At 46.4% G+C, this 21199-nt stretch overlaps 1 protein-coding gene across 3 annotated transcripts in view; it reads left to right on the forward strand.

Annotated features, from left to right (window-relative positions):
• Positions 1-8435, forward strand: part of ECHDC1 (ethylmalonyl-CoA decarboxylase 1) — a 47821-nt gene extending 39386 nt beyond the window's left edge. For all 3 annotated transcript variants that reach the window (XM_039530301.1, XM_039530300.1, XM_039530302.1), the window contains exon 6: positions 7299-8435. In XM_039530301.1, the coding sequence (XP_039386235.1) occupies positions 7299-7704 (406 nt within the window). In that variant the 3' untranslated portion in view covers positions 7705-8435. The remainder of the gene's footprint in view (positions 1-7298) is intronic.
• The last annotated feature ends 12764 nt before the right edge of the window (positions 8436-21199 follow it).

A 21199-nucleotide genomic window follows, 5' to 3' on the forward strand; every position in this document is an offset into this window, starting at 1 on the left:
CTTGGCGTATCTATCACTATCTGCTATAATAAATAATGTTTTCAAAGCCAAGAAAATTTTTATTGAAAAGAAAAAAAACTTCCTTGACAGACAGACACCACACAACATTTTCATAACACAAGAGGGCAATGCTGTGGGTTGGTGAACTACACAGAAATGACAACATTTAACACGGCATTGTATCCACTATCTTCAGACATGAATTGTTACACTGAGGGAAGATGCAGATGAACAGATGCCCAAACACTGATGAGGTCCACACCTGGCTGCAGCAAACAGGAAGGAGAATTGCAGCAGGCATTTTTGAAAATTTTGCCCCGTCTTATCTCCTTCCCTAACACACACACACCGCCCCCCAAAGATACTGCAGTCATAATGTACATAGATGTGCCAGTGCCCTGTTAATCCAGCCTCAGAGAAACTGTCTTCAGACAGATGACAGCAACAGCAAAGGTTGGAAATCTCCCATTCTCATAACATTGACCTGAATTTGGTATAAAAGTCTAATTGTGATCATTTAAATGCAAACATTACTAGGCACCACTAAATTCTTTTCATTTTGTAAAAGAAATAAAGGAAATTAAACAAAACAGTTGTTTAATGTAACATTCATATTGCACAATTAAAATTACAAGGAGCCCAATTGTAATACCATTACTTTGGGTGAGCAGTATCTTGCCTCGTAAATGATACCGTTGATTTAAAGAGGGACTTACTTGCTGAGTGATCCGTCTCTTCTGTATGAGTGATAGTAGCAGAATCTGGCCCAGAGCCAGAAAAAAATAATGGTAATATCTTATTAACAATGTTAAATCAGCCAAGTTCCATGTATATGGTGTTTTTTATTCCTGTATTTCTTGTGAAATATGTAGCTTAATATATTATTGTTTATGGTATAAAATGTGCACCATAAAACATAATTCTTTGCTCCTAAGAAAGCTGTAAAGACATTAGTATTCTGAAGCAAGCTTTTCCAAGAGTAGGTTTCATAGTGTTAGAACACACTAAATTAGCTTCTTTGGAAACTTTTTGCCTTGTGTAAGGATTTCAGCTTGTATTTCTATCAGAATAGCGTTTAGGTAAACAAGATACTTTTTATTTGAAATAGTAGCTCTTTTCACAAGGCAGAACATGACATGAATTTAACAAAGGGCATTCATATATTCATGAGCTCTTCTTGGGAAGTCCAGGCTGACAAAGTACTTTTAACCAGATGCAGTACATTTCCAGGGTGACCGTTGGGGTCCAGAAATATCCGAAAAATCAGTGGACATTTTCAGGAAAAGGAAAGTTGGTTAAATCTAGGCATGGATTCTGATAACTTTAGCTGTTTGTTTAATATTCCATAGGTCAGCTGATTTATTTTAACCATGTACATATTCTTAAAAAGTCAGTGCACAATTTTAAAATTTCACTGAACATCCATGCATCACAGCACATTTTTTTTAAAAAGCCCGGGAGCTTTGTTAGTACAATTTTCTGACAGATTTTCAAAGAGCCAGTTTATAGTGTTAGAAGTTTCAGATTCTTCAGAGTTCCAGGAAGCATTTCCCTCAGACTGTTGTTATTTTCCTTGGTCTGGTACATTTGACTGCTGCTTAAATAATCACAGCAGTATTAAGGGCGGGATTTTTTTCCCCCTGAACTACCAGTCTTAATTTAATTTTGTTGTAAGCAGGTTAAATGCCCATTTTGCTTGGAACAGTTTATACACACATTGTCTAGAGTTCCAATATATTCCATTCTCAGAGTTTGGTTTTAATCGGGATTTAAATAACAGCAAAACATAAACTTCATTCTATATTTTCGTTCCCAGCTTGGTTGTTCCTTGTGGCACCTTAGAGACTAACACATTTATTTGGGCATAAGCTTTCGTGGGCTAAAACCCACTTCATCAGATGCATGAAGTGAAAAATACAGGAGCAGGCATAAATACATGAAAGGATGGGGGTTGCTTTACCAAGTGTGAGGTCAGTCTATGAGATAAATCAATTAACAGCAAGATACCAAGGGAGGAAAAACTTTTGAAGTGTTAAGAGAGTCGCCCATTACAGACAGTTGACAAGAAGGTGTGAGTAACAGTAGGGACAAATTAGTATTGGGGAAATTAAGTTTAGGTTTAGGTCATTACATAGGGATTGTAAGAACAGTTAACTTAAACTGTAACATGAATGTGATTTCTCATGTTGGCAGTAAGCCTAGCACTTTGACCTGGATGTTTAGAAGAAGTGCCCAAAACATTCTGTACTTGGGACTGTTAGGTAGAACTTTCTTTTTTCTTTTCTTTTCTTTTTTTTTTTTTGGCTCCTGGATATCATTTTAACTTATTTAACTTTTGATAATGAGGCTATTATTTTAATCACTGATAGAATTTGAGGACTGTACTGTCCTGTTGGTTTATTAAAATAGTAGCTGAGACCTATCCCTTTTTTTTTTTTTCAAGACTCGAGATTTCAGCTGCTCACCTTTGTGAGTTGTATATTGTAAGCAGGAGAGAACCTGAGTTTGCAGAACCTTTTCTTCATTGACCTAAAATTTGGTATTGTAGAACTGCTTGTGGAGCTTGCAGTTAAAAATATCCCTGGGTGTGAGGTAGGTTTGCTGAAGGCTTTTAAAAATATATATCTTTGTAAATTAAATTTTTGGCATAGTTTTATTTTGAGTGGTTACCATTATCATTTTCTGCCAAATGAATATTTGTGACCAGAAGATTTTCAAGAAAAGCAAAGTTGGTTTTGCTTTGTTTTTTTAGTAATACCAGTCTTCTCCTTAGATAATCAGCAAAACTCTGTAGCAGAAACCTTTTGTATATCAACATTACAATATTTTCACAGTAGAATTCTCACTTGGTGTTGCAAGTAAAATGGACCTGCGTTGCTTCCTGTCATCCCCAATGGTGAAATAGCAATTGTTGTAATGCATAATTTCCTTATCCCTTTTCCGCACTGAGCAGAAACACAAAGGACTCTCCATAAGACAGAAGAGTTAGGGGGTTTATTCATATAGTTGAGCATTTGTGGCTGACAGACATCCGTAGTATTGCTGCAGTTTGAAAACCTGCTAAATGTTAATAACGGGGAGCTGTTGATTGGCCCATAATTTGAATGTATAATCAAGGCTTTTGTATCCCTTTAGAAACCTATCTAATTATTCAATTAAAACTGAAAAGAAGGTGAAATTGTGATTCACTTTCTTTAGGATGAATCTCATGCAGTTATCTGTTGTGAGAAGAAGGGTCAATCTTGATTGATCGAGTGTAGGGTTATATGGACAAATTTCAGCAAAATCTGTGGATGGTTAGATAATCTCTGTACAGAATACCAGGATAATGAATTGAAAGTGCAGGTAGGAGAAAGAGACTGAAGGAACACAGCAACATGCAGGTGTAGAAGGAATAATTAGTCCCAATTTGCTTTTTAAAGGAGACTCTTACCCTGGAGGGTTGAATTCTAACAGCATCTCGACCTCTGTCATTAAAATCAAAGTGAAGGTTGCAAGCTGCTGATCAAATGCTTTGCTGACTAGATGAATTATTTTAGTGTAGTACTGCATATTTGTATAACATGTTTCCTGCTGCACACTGCTACTTCAAAATTGATCAAAGACTCCAAAAATCACTGGATTATACATTTCTTGTCCTGAGGTAAAATTTCATATAAAACATTCTAGGTAATGTAACCACAGAGGGCTTTTTAATTGTTTTTGTAAGTAAACGGCCCCAGTAATCTAAGTATAGAATTCCCTGGGCCAGCTATATGACAGGGAAGCGTTACCAGGCAGACCAGCATTCTAATGGCAGAGTATCTTGCTGAGATGCAGGGTAGTCAGATTTAGTCCTTAGCTGGACTACTCCCATTTTGGATGGGCAGGGGCTGGGAATACTCCAGAAAAAATACTCAACCTATGACAAAAGAAACCCCTCACACAGCTCTTAAATAATCCCAACTCACTTGGCTGATGCTCAGAGCAGCAAGAGGAATGCCATTGCTTTAGAGGTAAGGGCTGACTTTGAATGAAAGTTTTCAACTCCAGCCCTTTTCCCTTCTGTACATGTGACATGTGCCCCTGCAACAAGGAAGATATGTTGACTCCAATAAGAGCATGACCTCACAGGGAAGCTGTGGTGAAATAGCTATTCCACACTAGCTTTCCATGTTGCCACTCTTATTCCTCATCATTAAGCACCTTTTTGCTTTAGCTTAATCCACTTCCAAATTGGATTAACCTTTGTGGTTATGACCTGCTGTCATATCCTCAGGTATCTCCCAGACCAGGAACAGTGGCTCCAATTCAGATGAAAGCACCTCGGAACAATGGGATGACTGAAGCATAGGGAAACCAGACCAAGAAATTTGAAAAGAGGGAAATCCCCCAGTGAGTGAACAAAGAATTCAGGTGTTAACACTGGTTCTTAAAAGCCACAGAACCTGAGGCATGGTCTACCCCACATAGGGCAAATCTATGCTAAAGCGTTATATCGGCGCAGGTGCGTGTCTGGTGAAGTCACACTATGCTGATGGGAGAACACTCTCCCCTCTGCATAATTACTTCACCTCAGCGAGAAACACAAGCTATGTTGGTAGTAGAGTGGCACTGGTGTGGACAGCACAAAACTTGCATCACTTGGGGATAGGGGTGGGGGGCTTTTTCACATCCCTGAGCGACATAAGTTAGATCAACTTAAGCGGTAGTGTAGACCTCCCATACTTACTTTGGTATAACTATGTCATTCGGGGGTGTGAAAAATCAACCTTAACCGCCTGGCTTCTCCTGCCAAAATAGCTACTGCCTCTCAGCCCTGGAGCACCCACAGAAAAAAAAAAGAGGGGTGCTCAGCACCCACTGGCAGCCCTGTGATCAGCCCCTCCCCTGCCCCCCCAGCACCTCTCGTCCACCCGCAGCCCCACTGATCAGCGCCTGCCCCTCCTCCCCAGCGCCTCCCGCATGCCGGTGATCAGCTGTTCAACGGCGTTCAAGAGGCGCTGGGGGGAGGAGTGAGAGTGGGGTGTGCTTGGGGAAGGGGGAGAACAGGGCAGGAAGAGACAGAGCAGGGGTGGAGTGGGGGCGAGGCCTAGGATGGAGCCAGGGGAGCACCCCCCAGCACATTAGATAATTGGTGCCTCTGCGGGAGAGCTATCTCCATTCTGCTTAGAGTGGCTTCACCAGACATGCTACAGCAGCACAGCTGCACCAGTGCATCTGCTCTTATGTAAATTTGCAGTATAGACATGCCCTGAGATACTCGGAGGGGCTCACAGACGCACGGGCAGCTTGGGCAGGACAGAGGAATTGAGCAGCATGCTTTTGTAGTAGAGGGGTCTTTTTATCTCTGGGGCCAGCGGAGGAGGAAGGAAACAGGTTGCAGAGCAGGGGGAGAGAGACTCCATGATTCAGAGGAGAAGCTTTGAGCAGGAGTGGGGATTCTGCTCCTTAGAGGACCTGAACTAAGCCTGAAGAATGTAGGGTTACCATATGTCTGTGTTTTCCCAGACATGTCCGGCTTTTTGGTTCTTAAATCGCCGCCCAGAAGGAATTTTAAAATATCTATAAACGTCTGGGATTTTGCCACATTGGTTGAACGCACTTTGTCCCGATATCGGGGACTACTCACCTCACTGCGTGCACCAAGGTCCCGGGGCTGGCGGTGCTTCCTGGGGCAGCTCCTAGCGCCCGCTCACCAGCAGGAGCCTGCGGTGTGGGCGGCCCCTAGGCACAGAGGCAAAGAGGGTCTCCGCGTGCTGCACCGGCTCCTACTGCCCAATCAGAGCTGCGGGGGCGGGGCTTGCAGCGGGCAGAGAGCCCTCTTCCACCCACCGCCCCCCGAACCGACCCAACCCTAGGAGCCAGAGTGACCTGCCGGATGCTTCCCAGGAGCCGTCCCAGGTAAACACTGCCGGGACTCCCCACCTCACCCCCCAGCAGGTCCCTCTGGCTCTTAGAGTTGGGTCGGGGGGGGAAGGCGGAGGGCTCTCTGCGCGCTGCTGGTGCCTGCAAGCTGCACTCCGCGGCTCCAGCAGCTCCCATTGGCACTTTTCCCGGCCAGTGGGAGTCACGGAGCTCGCGCTTGTGGCAGGTGCAGCACATGGAGACCCCTTGGCTGCCCCTGATCCTAGGAGCCAGAGGGACCTGCGGCAGGAGGGGTGAGTAGGCGAGTGGGGTGGGGTGAAGAGGTGAGCAGTGAGCCAGCAGCGGGTGGGGGGATGAGTAGGCGAGCCAGGGCAGGTGGTGAAGAGGTGAGCGGCGAGGGAGCCAGTGGCCGGCTGGTGGGCGGGTGGGGAGGGTGAAGAGGCGAGCAGCGAGCCAGTGGCAGTCAGGGGGCAGTGAAGAGGTGAGCGGAGAGGGAGCCAGCAGCAGGTGGGAGGATGGGGAGGCCATATCACTTTTTCTTATATATTCTCAATATAGATGACATGTAGTGCACAGCATGTATAACAGTATAACAACACATTAATACAACGCAAGTTGGTAGATACTGGTGCAAATACCCACCTGTGGAATTTCTTCTTTTTTGGATGTTCAAATGTGGTAACCCTAGAAGAATGCTGAAAAGTGGTGAGGAAACTGAGGCAGGGAAATGCATCCAGAAGTTTCATTGTTTTGTCTAGATCAGAATATTCCTTGTGCTAGCTATAGTAAAGATTGATTGTTTTTAATTTTTACAGAGCCTGTCTGTTTGCTTCAACTATCATGTGTCTCTGAAGAGGTGACCTATAAACCCAGAGTTCCCATGAGGTTGGAGCTCTGGGAAAGGGTGAACTCAAACTACTGGGGAGTCTGGGGGGTCAGCACCGGTCCTGGGGAACTGGGCCATGTGGTCCCATCTGCACAAAAGGGTAACAGTGAACATGTAACCAGGAAGTGTGCCATAGAGGCCAAGAAAAGAGACAGTGCTGCAGCCTAGTTAGATCATGGGACGCATAAGAGCAAACAGGCCGAGTATGGTTGGACCCAAACACAGTAGTCTGGTGAGTATCCAGCAAAGGGAGTTTTACCAGGGCTGTGTGACAGCAGGCAAAGGATATAGGGTCTGATTTCCAACTTTCAGAGGTGCTGAGTGCTCACAACTCCAGCTGAAGTCAGTGGGAGCTCAAGCCCGCGGTGCTTAGATAGGTTTCTATCTGGCATTGGGAGATTCCAGGCGCAAGAGGCTTAAGCGGCTAGACAATATATGTAAATAGCACGCTATCCAGTTGTACTTTACTGTTGGGATAAAAAACAGTAAACATTGCTCAACTCTAATGTGGGACATGTAAATCACATATAGAGATTAACACTGAATATTTTTTTCTCACTGATAGGTTAATGACTCCAGGAAGCGAGATTAGATTTGTCCACAAGCAAATGGGTTTAGTACCAGGCTGGGGTGGAGCTGCCAGGCTAGTACAAATAGTTGGCAGTGGCGCTGCCCTGAAGCTGCTCAGTGGTGCTCTCAAAGTGGATCCTGGCAGAGCAGTACATCTCGGGCTGGCTGAGGAAACTTTGCCGTCTTCAGATGAAACCAGATCTTTAGAAGAAGCCCAAGCATGGCTAAATCAATATACAAAGGGTCCGGGCGAAGTGATTCAGGCTGTGAAAAAGGTGATCACAGCAGGAAGAGAGCTACAGTTAGAAGCTGCTTTACGGGCAGAGAAGGACATTTTTGGAACCGTTTGGGGCGGGCCTGCCAATTTGCATGCCGTCGCTCAAAGCACAAAACACAAATGATGAACTGTCAATGCATAAGAAAAATGTTTTTCATCTTTTGCTAACAAAGCCTCTGCTAAAGCAGGCGTTTATTTGAACCATTTAAGAATTTGTTCATTTAAACTGGCACTAACATTCCTAGCTTGCATATCATGGAACCATATTTGGTGTGCTACCATAGAGAGAAATCCCCAGTGGATCCTTTGCTGGTCTAATCACAGGTAGAATGGAGATCAGTGAAATTAAAGGTAAATTCTGTGTTGGGAATTGAACTGTTACCCTCTCAGAATGGGGTTGAAGACTATATTCTTGTTTTGTTTTGAATTATTCGCTTGTGAAGGTGCTAGGTTGACTGCACTAGAAATAGAGCCTATTCATCAACCGAACAAGTGCATCCCAGGCAGGAAAGTACACTTCCCCCCAACTTGCTGCCAATGTGCCTCAAAGCAGTTTTGGTGGGACCACCACTAAGGTGACAGGGACGTTTATTTTCCGTCTTCAATCAATTCTTGGCCTCTCTGCTGAGAATGCAAACCAGGACGCTAATTGTGGTGATGGTTTTCAGAGGTGAAGGACTCCACTAGCACAAATAACTTCAAATAAGACAGCAATTTTTGCTTTCTGTTGGCATTCTTTGAAATTCCAGCATTTGGTTTTGGGAATTGTTTGTTAACTTGCCCCTGTTCATAACTTTTTTGTGATTAATTTTTCATAATTTTCATAAAGAAAAAAGAATAAAAAATACAGAATTGTAAATGACTTACAGCTTATAGACTTCACCCAATACTGCACATTTCATTGGATTGCCAATAGAATTATGCAGTTAAACAACTTTACAACTTGTCAAAGCTGCAATACAAAATCAGACAATGTTACACAGAGATAAGATGTTAGAGTGGAGGTAATAATAATAATTAATAATAAAAGATGTACACAAATGGGGAAAGAGAGGGAGGAATGTGGAGGTGAGAAATGGGAGGGGAACAGTGGAGACAGGTGGAAAGGAAGTCTGATATTTGAGCTATCTCAGTATTCTTTATCCAAATGTATCTAGAAATGGGGGACAAATTTCAAATTCATATAATTGCTCTCTACATCTATAAGCTTTCTTATTCTTTCACTACTCAGCCGGTTCAAAATATCACTGCTTTAATCTGGGCATCAGCCTACTCCATTTTTATAAAACCATCTGCTTCATAATCATTGCGGTTCTCAAGAACCAAAGTGTTTGTGGTGGAGTTCAACCCAGCATAGCAGGTACATAACCTAGGATATAACTTTCAGCTGAGGTTTGGTTGCTGAAGCCAAGTACTGTTTTCACTCTTGTGTCCGCCTCTTTTCCACAGCTGCCTGACTATTGGACAGTCCCATAGCATGTGCACTAGGGTTCCTTTCTCCTTATTTACAGCACCAACAACATCAGAGGACAAGGCCCTCGTCTTGCACAACGTTTGTGACATCCAGTACATGCCGAATAGAATATTTCGCTGTATCAGATGTAACCTGAGTTCCCCCAGAAACATTTTTAACCTTCTGTAATATGCTTTGCCACTAGGATCATTCTGAGGGCTGTGATAGCCCCTTTCTCACTCTTTCACAAATAACCCCAGACCAGTCAAGTTCCTCTTCATTAGTAAAGTAGACCTAGTGGACATGGGCCTGGGGAGTTTATGAAGCATTTCCAAGATTCCCAATCGCTCTAGAGCCTCTGACAGTCCTAGGGCATCTGGACCAATCTGATAGTTAGCAAGTGTTTTTGTTGTGAACACTGCCACTCTGCTGAGGGTGTCAGTTTATAGCTTTGCTTTAGTGTTAGAAAAGAGGCAAAGCCCTCATCCTTGACAAAATGGGAAATTATGCCCTTGCTCAGACTGTTCTTCCATATTATATCGTTTTTCCCAATTTGCTAGACTGGATTACCCTAAACCGGTGCTTTTGCATGATGGTGAGGATGAAAGTCCTGAAGACCCAAAGAGCTAGATCCTCAGAAGAATTTAGGCACCATAGTGCTGAGTATTGCAGCATGTAACTTTAGGTGGCCTGCTCCCCAGTAGAACTCCCAGCCCCAAGTTAGGAGCCCAGGCTCCTCATGCACTGTACTCAGTACCAGATTTGCCATGGCGCCGTGCCAACAGTCCAAAGGGACCCCGGCCCACTCTTCTAGCCCCCCACCGCCGCTCGCTCCTGTGGGGGCAGAAGCTTGATGCTGCCAGCTCCTGCTGCAGCAGGGCAGACTCTGCTGGCAGCCAAGCTCCTCCCCCGCCTCTTCCCCCAACGTGCTACGTTCCTTCCCCTCCCCCTCTCCCTGTTGCCGATCAGCTGTTTGCCCGCAGGAGGAAGGGAGAAGAGCCTCAACATGCTCGCTGCTCCGGGCGGGGGGGAAGGAGGAGAAGAGGTGGGGCCTTGGGGAAGTGGCTGGAATCGGGGCATACCCCCTCCAGCCCCCTGCCGTGAGCACCCCCACGACCCCAGCCCACACTACCAGCCTTCTACCCACCCTGTGCATCCCCCTCACACACCCCCACCCTGACCCCTGCACGCCCCTCACACCCCCAACCCCCTGCCCTGACCCCTGCACCCCCTTACATCCCCCTGCACCCCATCACACACACCATGCTCTGACCACTGCACCCCCATACCTCCCCAGCCCCCTGCCCTGACCCATGCACTCCTCCCACACACCCAGCCTCCTGAACCCCCTCACATCACCAGTGCCCTGCCCCTGCCCCCTCACACCTCCCCAGCCCCTGCCCAACTTGTGCACCCTCACACACACCCCAGCCCCCTGCCCTAACTTCTGCACCACCCCAACCCCCTGCCCCGACTCCTGCACCACCTCACACCTCCCAGCCCTCTGACCCGCAAACCCTGCCCTGACCCCTGCACCCCCCACACACACACCAGCCCCCTGCCCTGACTCCTGCACTCCCCCATCCCCAACCCCACCCTGAGCACCAAACGGGAGCTCCTGCACCAGTAGAAAACAGGACCTGAGTGTCCGGTTAGCAGTGCTGACTGGAAACTAAAAGTCAGGTTATAGGAGTAACCACATTAGCCTCCGCTCCTCCCGCTCCCACCACACACCCCAGAGGGCTGGAAGAGAACCTGTTCTGCTGCTGCAGGAGGAGGGGCAGCTCAGTGCAGAGAGAGATGAAGAGAATGGGCTAGAACCAGGTAGGTAACTGCTCTGTGTAGGCATGGGCTGGGGGGATCCTGGTTACCCCCTCCGCAGCCCTGCTGCACTTGTAGTTTACCCCTGGCCCCTCCCTTGCTCCAAGGACCATCCCTAGCTCCCACCCCATTGTGTGCACCTGCAGGGCGTGCTGGAAAATCACATCTCTTCCCACCCCCTACTAAAGTTTTTGAAACAATGGGATGTCGGATGGTTGGGGTATTTTCAGTCTTTTCTGTTTATAGTTGGATGGTTAATTCATTCTTGTTACTGGTGAAGACTGACAACTGGATTTATTTTTGATGTATGGTTTGCATTAGTAAATAAGTGTGAAACTGCCTAGACCTTCAGACAGGCATTCTTTGATTTAGGTTTACAAAAAGGAAAAGAATTATTTTGACTTTCAGATGTCAGGTGGTTGTTGCAGGGCCATCCGTTACAGTTTGTGTGGAAGTGATGCAAATAAGATATAGATGCGATTGAAAAACAAACATGAAATCCCAGGATCCCATATTTTATTAGCTTCAACAATGGATCCCTGCAGAAAACTATATACAAGAAACTCAGAGATCACCACAGAGCCCGTAACCACCCCAAACAAACCAAGAAATTTGTGGTCTACAGCCAGATACTCAGATACTACAGAATATGCTCCAAGGAGAAAGTCCAGAATACACACACTTTACCAAACAAGGACACTTCACTAGAGAAGTAGAACTTGTCATGGAATGAGCCACCCAAATACCGTAAAAGAACCTGCTTCAATATGAGGAGAAGGAAACCTCTGACCAACACCCCAAATTGTCAAATGCCACCTCATGCTGGAACCTGCACAGCACATTATTAAAGAGTTACAATCCATACGCAATGGGGGCCACATCCTGAAAGAAATCTTTCCCAAACTCTTTCTTCCAGCCTTCAAACAACCCCCACAACCTCGTCAAGCTCATCAGCTGCAGCAAACTCCCCAGAGACCAGGACACACCAACTCAAAGCGGTACCAGACCCTGCCATAACAGCAGATGCAAAATCTGTAGACATATCACCACTACTATGACAATCAGTACCTCCCAACAAGATCCAGGGATCCTACATATGCTTATTACGTGTGGTGCACCACATGTACTGCATTGAATGCCCCAATAACTATGTGGCTGAAACAAAACAATTGCTACACTCTCAAATGAACTCAAACAGAAAAATGACAACAGACAAAAACGCCCATGGGTGAAAACTTTTCACAGAACGATCACTCCATATCTGACCTCTCAGTCCTTGCCCGTAAAGGAAACCTGCACACCTTCAAAAGATGATCCCAGGAACTTAAATTCATAAGTTTGTTCAACACTAAAAATCATGGACTCAGTGAAGACACTGGATTTATGGCTCATTACCAGAGTCTATAACCCACTAACTCTCCTTTGGCCTATGACTGCAGAGATGTTTGCCCAGTTCACTTTGAGTTGTCTCTTACAGCATGTTAATTCCTTATGCTAAACAATCTTTCACCTTGTACTTAGCTGTGACACTGTGGGTACCTGTTCCAGACCTGAAGAAGAGCTCTGTGTAAGCTCGAAAGCTTGTCGCTTTCACCAACAGAAGTTGGTCTAGTAAAAGATATAATCTCACCTAATATTTTACTTAGTCACTTTTTAGACTAGAGCTCTGCTATAACAGTAAATTGAACATTATTAATCCCCCAAAAACCTCTTTCTATTTGAGAATACAGATTATCAACTTATTCTTCATTTAAGCAGGTACAAAAAAGGGTGTGGTTAGCAAAAAGTATCAGAAGCCACAAATTTATTCTAAGAGTTGAGTGAATATCTACAAATATATGAGTAATTAGGACACTTTCAACAAAGGTCTACCAGAACCCCAAATTTACTGATCAACAGAGTAGACTGCAAGGTATCTGCCTCACCTTGACTTTGGGCTTTGCCTTACTTAAGATAGGATGGGGCAGCATAGGGAGACGAGTTTGTGCTATTCACTGTGAGCAGCTTAATACGATGTATTTGATCTACATTCACACACTGTTGTTGCCAGCCTAAGATTGAGTGTGAGCCTTCAGTGAGCATTAGGATGCAAAATAGCCTACCGTACTAAATTGCCATAGATTCTCATAGATTCCAAGGCCTGAAGGGACCATTGTGATCATCTAGTCTGACCTCCTGTATAACACAGGTCATGGACATCCCCAAATCATTCCTAGAGCAGATCTTTTAGAAAAACATCCAGTCTTGATTTTAAAATTGTCAATGATGGAGAATGTTACAGTTAAGGGAAACTGCAGGGCTCAATCCAGCATAAGTGTGCAGAGGCTGCCTACTCGATCAGGCACAATACCATATAATTTTTAGCTCAGTGGTTAGAGCCCAAGTTGTGAGAACCCCACGTTCACTACCCCCTCCTTCCCCTCCCTCCCCCCCGCCACCTGACATGAAGAAGAGTGACCTCTGGGTGACGCTGAGAACCCCCTCAGTGCCAACTGGTGAAATATTCACTGTTCTGTAACAGCAACCCTTATCTGGCCTGCCGAGCTCATTACACCTAACATACTGCTTTCATAGCATTTATCCCTAAAGAATATAACGTAAGGTATCTCATAAAAGCTTATGTCATACTCATCTTCCTAATCGTTGCTAGATGTAAGTATGGATGATATTTAAAGAATTGTGTATATATACTGAATTCTGTGTGCAAGGTAGAGCTGACAAACAAGATTTGGGTCAGACAAAGGACATTGATTCACCTGTCTGTCTGTTGGCTATAAGTATTGTAAGCCCACACACTGGAAGCCAAATCTGCATACGTAGTAAACAGGAATGGGAATACACCAGAGGCTAAACCACAGGGGGTTGTTCTGTCTTTAGGGTGCAAAGACAATGAACTTTGGGGATATAACTAGAAGGCAAAAAGGACACCATGTTATCCTTCACTGAGGAAGCAAAAGGGACAGTGTTTTTTTGCTTCCATGAAAGTAGGATCCTAGCCACATTGCTTAGCGACACAGTGAGAAACTACTTTAGACAAGCATTTTGGCCTGTTAAAATTAAGTTTATATGTGAAGTGTGTTACACATTTCGTTTTATATGTAACCATTTCTGTCCCCAGCTGCTATCCTTGCATACTATCACTTACATCAGAGGTGGCCAAGCTGGGCCTGAGTAGGAGCCAGAATTTACCAATGTACATTGCCAAAGAACCACAGTAATATGTCAGCAGCCCCGCATCAGCTCCCCAGCACCTCCTGGCAGCCCCCACCAATCAGCTCCTACTCGCCTCTCCCACTGCAATCAGCTGTTTCACATGTGCAGGAGGCTATGGGGGGAGGTGGGAGGAGTGAGGGCATGCAAGGCTCAGGGGAAGGGGCAGGGGCCTTGGGGTAAGGGGTGGAATGGGGGCAGAGCAGAGGGTTGAGCAGTGAGCACCCCCCAGCAAACGGGAAAGTTAGCATCTATGGCTCCAGCCACAGAATCAGTGCCTAGGTCAGGAGCCGCAGATTAACCTCTGAAGAGCTGCATGTGGCTCCGGAGCCACAGGTTGGCCACCCCCGGCTTTGATCTTAGTCTTCAATCGTAAACTTATGATTGTTGTCACTATAAACATAGCTGAGTGTTGTGTGTTATAGAGGACCTGTTCCTGAGTTGTACACAAACCCAAGCACCCTTGCCCCACCCCCTGCCCTGAGGCCTCGCCCATTCTCTGAGGCCCCCTTCCTCACTCACTCCATCCCCCCTCCCTCCGTTGCTTGCTCTCCCCCACCCTCCCTCACTTTCACCGGGCTGCTGCAGCGGGTTGAGGTGTGGGAGGGGATGCGGGCTCTGGGCTGGGGGGTGGGACCAAGGAGTTTGGAGTATGGGAGGGGGCTAAGCCTGGGGCAGGGGTGCAGGAGGGGGTGTGGGGTGGAGGCTCTGGGGGCTCAGGGCTGGGGCGGGGGGTTGGGATGTGGGCTCTGGCAGGGAGTTTGGGTGCACAAGGGGGCTCAGGGCTGGGCCAGGGGGTTGGGGGTGTGGGCTGTGGGAGGTGGCTCGGCTGGGCCAGGGGGTTGGGGGTGTGGGAGAGAGTTTGGGTGCAGGGGGGCTCAGAGCTGGGGCAGGAGGTTGGGGTGCAGGAAGGGGTTTGAAGTGTGGGCCCTGGGAGGGCATTTGGGTCTCAGGGCTGGGGCAGGTTGTTGGGGTACGTACAGGAGGGAGTGAGGGATGCAGTCTCTAGCCGGGCGGTGTTTACCTCAGGTGTCTCCCAGGAAGCAGCCAGCATGTCTGGCTCCTAAGCTCAGGGGCAGCCAGGTGGCTCCGCGCATTACCCATGACTGCAAGCACCACCCCTGCAGCTCCCATTGGCCGCAGATCCCAGCTAATGAGAGCTGCGGAGTCAGCACTTGGGACGGGGGCAGCGCGCAGAGACCCCCTGGATGGCCCTGTGCCTAGAGGCCACTGCCGAACATGCTGGCCGCTTCTGGGAGCCACACAGAATTAGGGCAGGTAGGGAGTCTGCCTTAGCCCCACTGCGCCACTGGGCTTTTAGTGGCCTAAAATCTCTGATTGGCTTCAGTAGCCTCCGGGAGATCAAGCCCAATTCATGGAGACTCCTGGCCAATCTGGGAGGGTTGGCAACCCTAGCTAGCTATGTGTATATTGTTCCCTTAGGGACAGCAAACATGGTAAATGCCCAGTGCTTAAAAAGCTGGATACGGCAGGGGTGGGGGAGGCTTCAGAGGAGCTCAAAGACGGGGCTCACCTAGTGTTAACCTGCTAGGCAAATTTAGGACTGGCATATACCCAGAAGAGCGTGAGTGGCTGAATGGCTGGTAGTGTCAGGGAGCTTTCATCCAGCTACAGGAGACTCCCTATTGCTGGTGGAAGGGGGGTAACAAGATGAATCAGTCCTGGGCACCCTGAGAAAGCATCTCACCCTGTTCAAATCCTACATTTCAGGGGAGTACCCTACCTAGGGGGCTATGGGACAGTCTGATGGGAGAGGGCAGTGTGCTCCCACAAGGTCTACTGTTGAAGCTGTTACACTTAGGATAAATAAAAGGGTCATTGAGGGAGAGGCCAGAGAAGAGTGAGAATGTCTCTATAACCTTGTGGTTAGGGAGGTGGAAGACTGAGGGTCCAGTCCCCCTGCTCCAATGACTAATCATTTACAGCAGAACAGTGTCAAGAGGACATATTGAGAGAGGCTCACCCCGATCAGACTATCCCATAGCTGACTGGTTAGCAGGCTTTTCTAAGAGGCAGGAGATACCTGTTCAAATCCCTTCTCTCCATCATCCAGATGGGAGTGGTGCTTAGGAAATACCTCTGACATCATTATCAGTTCTTGGCTAGTTTAGGTAGGAAAGTGATTTTTGTGGCTCACATTCTTAGGCACATATGTCTCCGCATTCCTAGTCTAAGAAGACTGGACACCTACTAAGGCTTTGTGGAGTCTAGTGATTTTTTGTCCCCTAAGTGCCTAAATGTCAGGTTTGATACAGCATTGCAATGCCTAAGTCGCTTTGTGGCTCTGGGCCTCATGGGAAGCTGTATTGCTCTGCTGCATGCAGGGACGGCTCTAGTAATTTCGCCGCGCCGCGGGGGGGCGCTTTACCAGTCGCCAGTCCCGCGGCTCCGGTGGACCTCCTGCAGACGTGCCTGCAGAGGGTCCACTGGTCCCGCGGTTCCGGTGGACCTCCTGCAGGCATGCCTGCGGATGCTCCACCGAAGCCGCGGGACCAGTGGCCCCTCTGCAGGCACGGCTGTGGGAAGTTCACCGGAGCCGCGAGACCAGCGGACCTTCCGCATGCATGCCTGCAGGAGGTCCACCGGAGCCCCCTGCCGCCCTCCCTGCGGGACGCTGCCCCAAGCGCGCGCTTGGCGCGCTGGGGTCTGGAGCTGGCCCTGGCTGTATGAAAAGAGCCAACAGGCACCTTCATGCTCCTTGTGTTTATGGCAAACTGTAAAATTCACTTTGGGCTAGATTCACAAAGCTACTGAGATTCCTAAGGCCCAACATTTAAGGGCCACTGACATTCTCAAAGCCACTATTCAGCTGCTGCCTAACCCAACAGGGGCCTACCTTTCTGCTGGTACACAGGCACAAAGCCCCCAAGGCCTGTTGCTGCCCCACTCCTAACCAGCTACTCCGATCCCTAGCAAGTTTCTCAGGCTAGGTCTTTCCCTACCTGTCCCTATAGGAGGTCTCACAGCATACCTATGGGACCTCACACAGAAGGTGCCTGGGGGTCGGTGGCTGTGTCCCATACTACGCACTGGTTTGAGTTCTCCCCTCCGCCTGTTTTGAAACAGAGACTTGAACACAGGTCTCCCCTCTCAGCGGTGAATGCCCTAATCACCAGGTGGGGCTGGGTCACGTCCATGCTCTCCTGCTGAAATTTTTGCACTAAACATACATAAAGCCAGAGAGAGCCTCTCTAGCCTAGTGGTTAGGGTACTCAGGTGCACAGCCTTGCTCCAATGAATAGTTATTTATAAACAATGGAATAGCACTAACAGCTGAGCTTGAGAAAGCCCAACTAACCTAGCCAATAGCTTGGTGGTGAGGGCACACCCCAGGGATTTGGGAGACCTGTTCCCCTCCAGATAGAGCAGTGATTTGACCCCATGGTGTTCCCCTGCCAGATGAGTAGTACCCTACTAATAGGCTGTAGGAGGGCTCTCTTTTGCTTTTCCTAAGATAAGGCATGGGCTACCTATGGTGCTGACCTGGCTTAAGTGTCCCTAGACATTGAAACACCTTGTGATGTTGCACCCCCATAATGCTTTATAGAAATATGCTCATGAGTGTAAATATGACATAAATGGAATGTGTTTTATGCTAGATATGCCATGTAACATCTCTGCAAAGGTTATGATCTACTAAATATAGTCATCCTATTTGTATGCATGTATCATTTTTGTATTCAAAGTTATGAATATTGGCTATGTACTTGTTTGATTTTAAGTCGCCTCAGTGAAATATTTGGTCAGCTTCTTGAGAAAAGACTATTCTCAGTAAGTGCCCAATCAAGAAATGCTTAAGCTGACAATGGACTTTGAAAGCCACCAATCCACATCAGAGCTTTCCTGAAAATGTGGCATCGGCCTGTAAAAAATTGACTCATGCATGGACATGTGACTTGCCCATGTGACTGCAAAACTCCATCTTGTGGATGGGATTTTACATAGGAGAGGCGAAGGGGTTTCCACCCACAAGAAAGTCTATTTAAGCCCCTGGAAACCCCTCCATTTTGTCTTCAGCTGGCTCAAGTGATAGTCTCCCCACCCCAAAGGATGCCTGAAAGAAACCGGAACAAAGGACAGTAACTACAGGGGTGTCAGTGATTGCTGGACCCAGACTAGAAGGAGGCTAGTCTGTCAAAGCAGCTTATTGGAACATCTCTGAGGGTGAGATTTACCTGTATTTAGTTTCCTACTGTATTAGGCTTAGACGTGAGTGTTTTATTTATTTTGTTTGGTGACTTACTTTGTTCTGTCTGTTATTACGTGGAACCACTTAAATCCTACTTTTTGTATGTAATAAAATCACTTTTTACTTATTAACCCAGAGTAAGTATTAATACCTGGGAGGGCAAATAGCTGTGCATATCGCTATCAGTGTTATAGAGGGCAGACAGTTATGTTTACCCTGTATAAGCTTTATACAGGGTAAAATGGATTTATTTGGGGTTTGGATCTCATTCGGAGCGGGGTATCTGAGTGCTGGTGACCGGAGCATTTCTTAAGCTGTTTTCAGTTAAGCCTGCAGCTTGTGGGGGACGTGGTTCAGACTTGGATCTGTGTTTGCAGCAGGCAAGTGTGTCTGGCTCAAACAAGACAAGGTGCTGAAGTCCCAAGCTGCCAGGGAAAATGGGCTCAGAGGTAGTCTTGGCACATCAGGTGGCAGTCCCAAAGGGCTTTCTGTGACCCAACCCATCACACACCTAAGGCCCTTTGTCAATCTAGATTTTGGTATTTCTCTCCCCTCTTCCCTTGGGATGTATCTAAACAGCCAGCAGAGAAGGGCAACTAAGTGCTTGATGCTTCACTGGGTAGGCTTGCAAAAGTGAGCAAGAAGAAATACTGCCCTCAGGTGGTTCTGAACCGGAGATCGTTATGAATTTGTAACCACAGGGAAACACGTTGTGGGTTTTGAAGGACTGATAACTACCAGACCCTGAGAGTGAAGTTGGGGTGGCTTCTGGTAAGCTTTTTAGCATGCATGTGGGTTCTTTTATGGTTTTTAATGTTTCTAGAATGCTTTCACCTTAAGAATAAATGTGCTTTCTTATAAAGAGCTATGTGATAACTTACAACTGCAGGTCAGTATGCTGTCCATAGCCTCTGGCGAGAAAGCAAAGTGCAGCTGGTGGTCTCATTAGGCTCTGTGGCTTGCTGGGAATATCACAATATAGGCTGAGAACTGTGCAGCTTGGAAAATTCCTGGTCAGAAGGAAGAGAAACATAGGTCTCTGCCCAAAAGAGGTGATGGGAGCCAGGATCCTAGAGTGGGTGCCCTTAAGGGACTATTGAGAAGAAACACAGGTGCAGCTGTCCTGAATTGTAGCAGCCACCATCTTAGGTATCACAAGCCTTTCCCATAGCCCAGGAGCTTCCCTTCCGATTTACTTTGCCACACAAAATTTAAGGGTAGCAATGTCAAAGAGAAGTTGTAGTCCTTTTATTCCTCTAAATTGCTGTATGTGCATCTTTCCAATCTTTCCTTACAAGGTGAAAATCTCTTAATTAACTCAGCTAGAGATAAGAGTGATACATTGTGGCTGCAGCTTAGCTAAAATTGGCAGGAAAAATACCCTTCCCCCTAGGGTGACCAGATAGCAAGTGTGAAAAACTGGGACAGGGGTGGGGGTAATAGGTATCTATGTAAGAAAAATCCCTGAATATCGGGACTGTCCCTATAAAATCGGGACATGTGGTCACCCCACTTCCCCCAAAAGGGTACTTGTTGTGGTAACCAGGAAATCCACCCCCTCAACTGCAGGGGAGAAACCACTGAGCCCAGCTCACAAATGACTTCTTGGGACAAGTAAACAAACAGAAACAGGACTCACCAGTTAAAAATCAGGGATATAGAAGGGGACACTGACCAGAGAACACTCTGAATAGTGCCCATCACTCCTCAAAGGTGTCTAAGGAGTCAATGGACACTACTCAGAGAGACTCTTCCAATTCCTTGTCCAGTCATGCCTCCAGGCAATTGGCCTGAGAGTCACAGAGCACCCCTTCATCAACCTTAATTAAAAATGGATCAGTTGATAAGCCAACGAAAAAATTAAACCTCCTGTCTCCTCTGACGAAACTCCAGGCCATATCCCTTAAAAGAATAGAATCAAGGAACCCTGTTTTGTGCCATGTGGTGCCCAAATTAGGAGAAAAAAAATACACATCTTCCCCAGTCCACTCTACCACAGGTGTCCTTTTGCAATTCCTTCCTCTTCTGTCAGTCTCTGGAAACTACTCACCGGTGTGCTCAGATAATTTTAATCATATCCATCAATTTTTGGTATGGAGACGAATGGAAGGCAAATTAGTTTCTACAGGAGGTCAAATTCTCCTTTGTTTCATGTTCTACCTCAGTTTCCTAAACAGAAGCCAGACAATGCAATAGAGACCTGCATGGTCTTTGGATCTCTTTCCCTCACAAGTGTGCACTTCAATTATGGCTTACAGAAAAACAGGAGGATTTGAGTATGTGGGCTTCAATCTTACAGAACAATTCTAAATCAGAATGGACCTCATTACAATCAAAGAACTGAAGTCCTAGAGAATAAAAACAGCATCTTTCAGCTGAGGATTTTAAGTGTTGTATCCAATTTCTGTACAATTCAGGTATCATATTTCTATCATAACTGTATATGAAGTGTGTGGTTTGTTTTCCAATGACTTACATTAAGAAGGTGAGATGTTAATAGATGCTTTCTTGTAATGTCTTAGTCTGTACATTTTTATTGCAAATATGGCCATGTCCTTTCCCTCCGATCAAAGTCTAGACTGAATTAACTGAAGTGGTTTCTTAATGAATTTGGAAAATTAAAAGCAAATGCAGTACTTACGAGCTCAAGTCAGCTCAAACTATTGTAAGCTTCTCTGAAGTCATAGGGGGGAAAAGGCTTATCCTGTTTTTTGACACTGAGGCCAGCAGTAGAGCCACATCTCCCACTATGGCCATGTCTACGCTACAAAATTATGTTAACCTAACTTACATTGGTATAAAGCTGCCAGAGTAATTACAGTACATCGCACAAAGAACGAGGAGTACTTGTGGGACCTTAGAGACTAACACATTTATTTGGGCATAAGCTTTCGTGGGCTAAAACCCACTTCATCAGATGCATGC

The sequence above is a fragment of the Mauremys reevesii genome, linkage group 3, assembly GCF_016161935.1.
Source record: "Mauremys reevesii isolate NIE-2019 linkage group 3, ASM1616193v1, whole genome shotgun sequence".
In the NCBI taxonomy this organism is placed as follows: domain Eukaryota; kingdom Metazoa; phylum Chordata; order Testudines; family Geoemydidae; genus Mauremys; species Mauremys reevesii.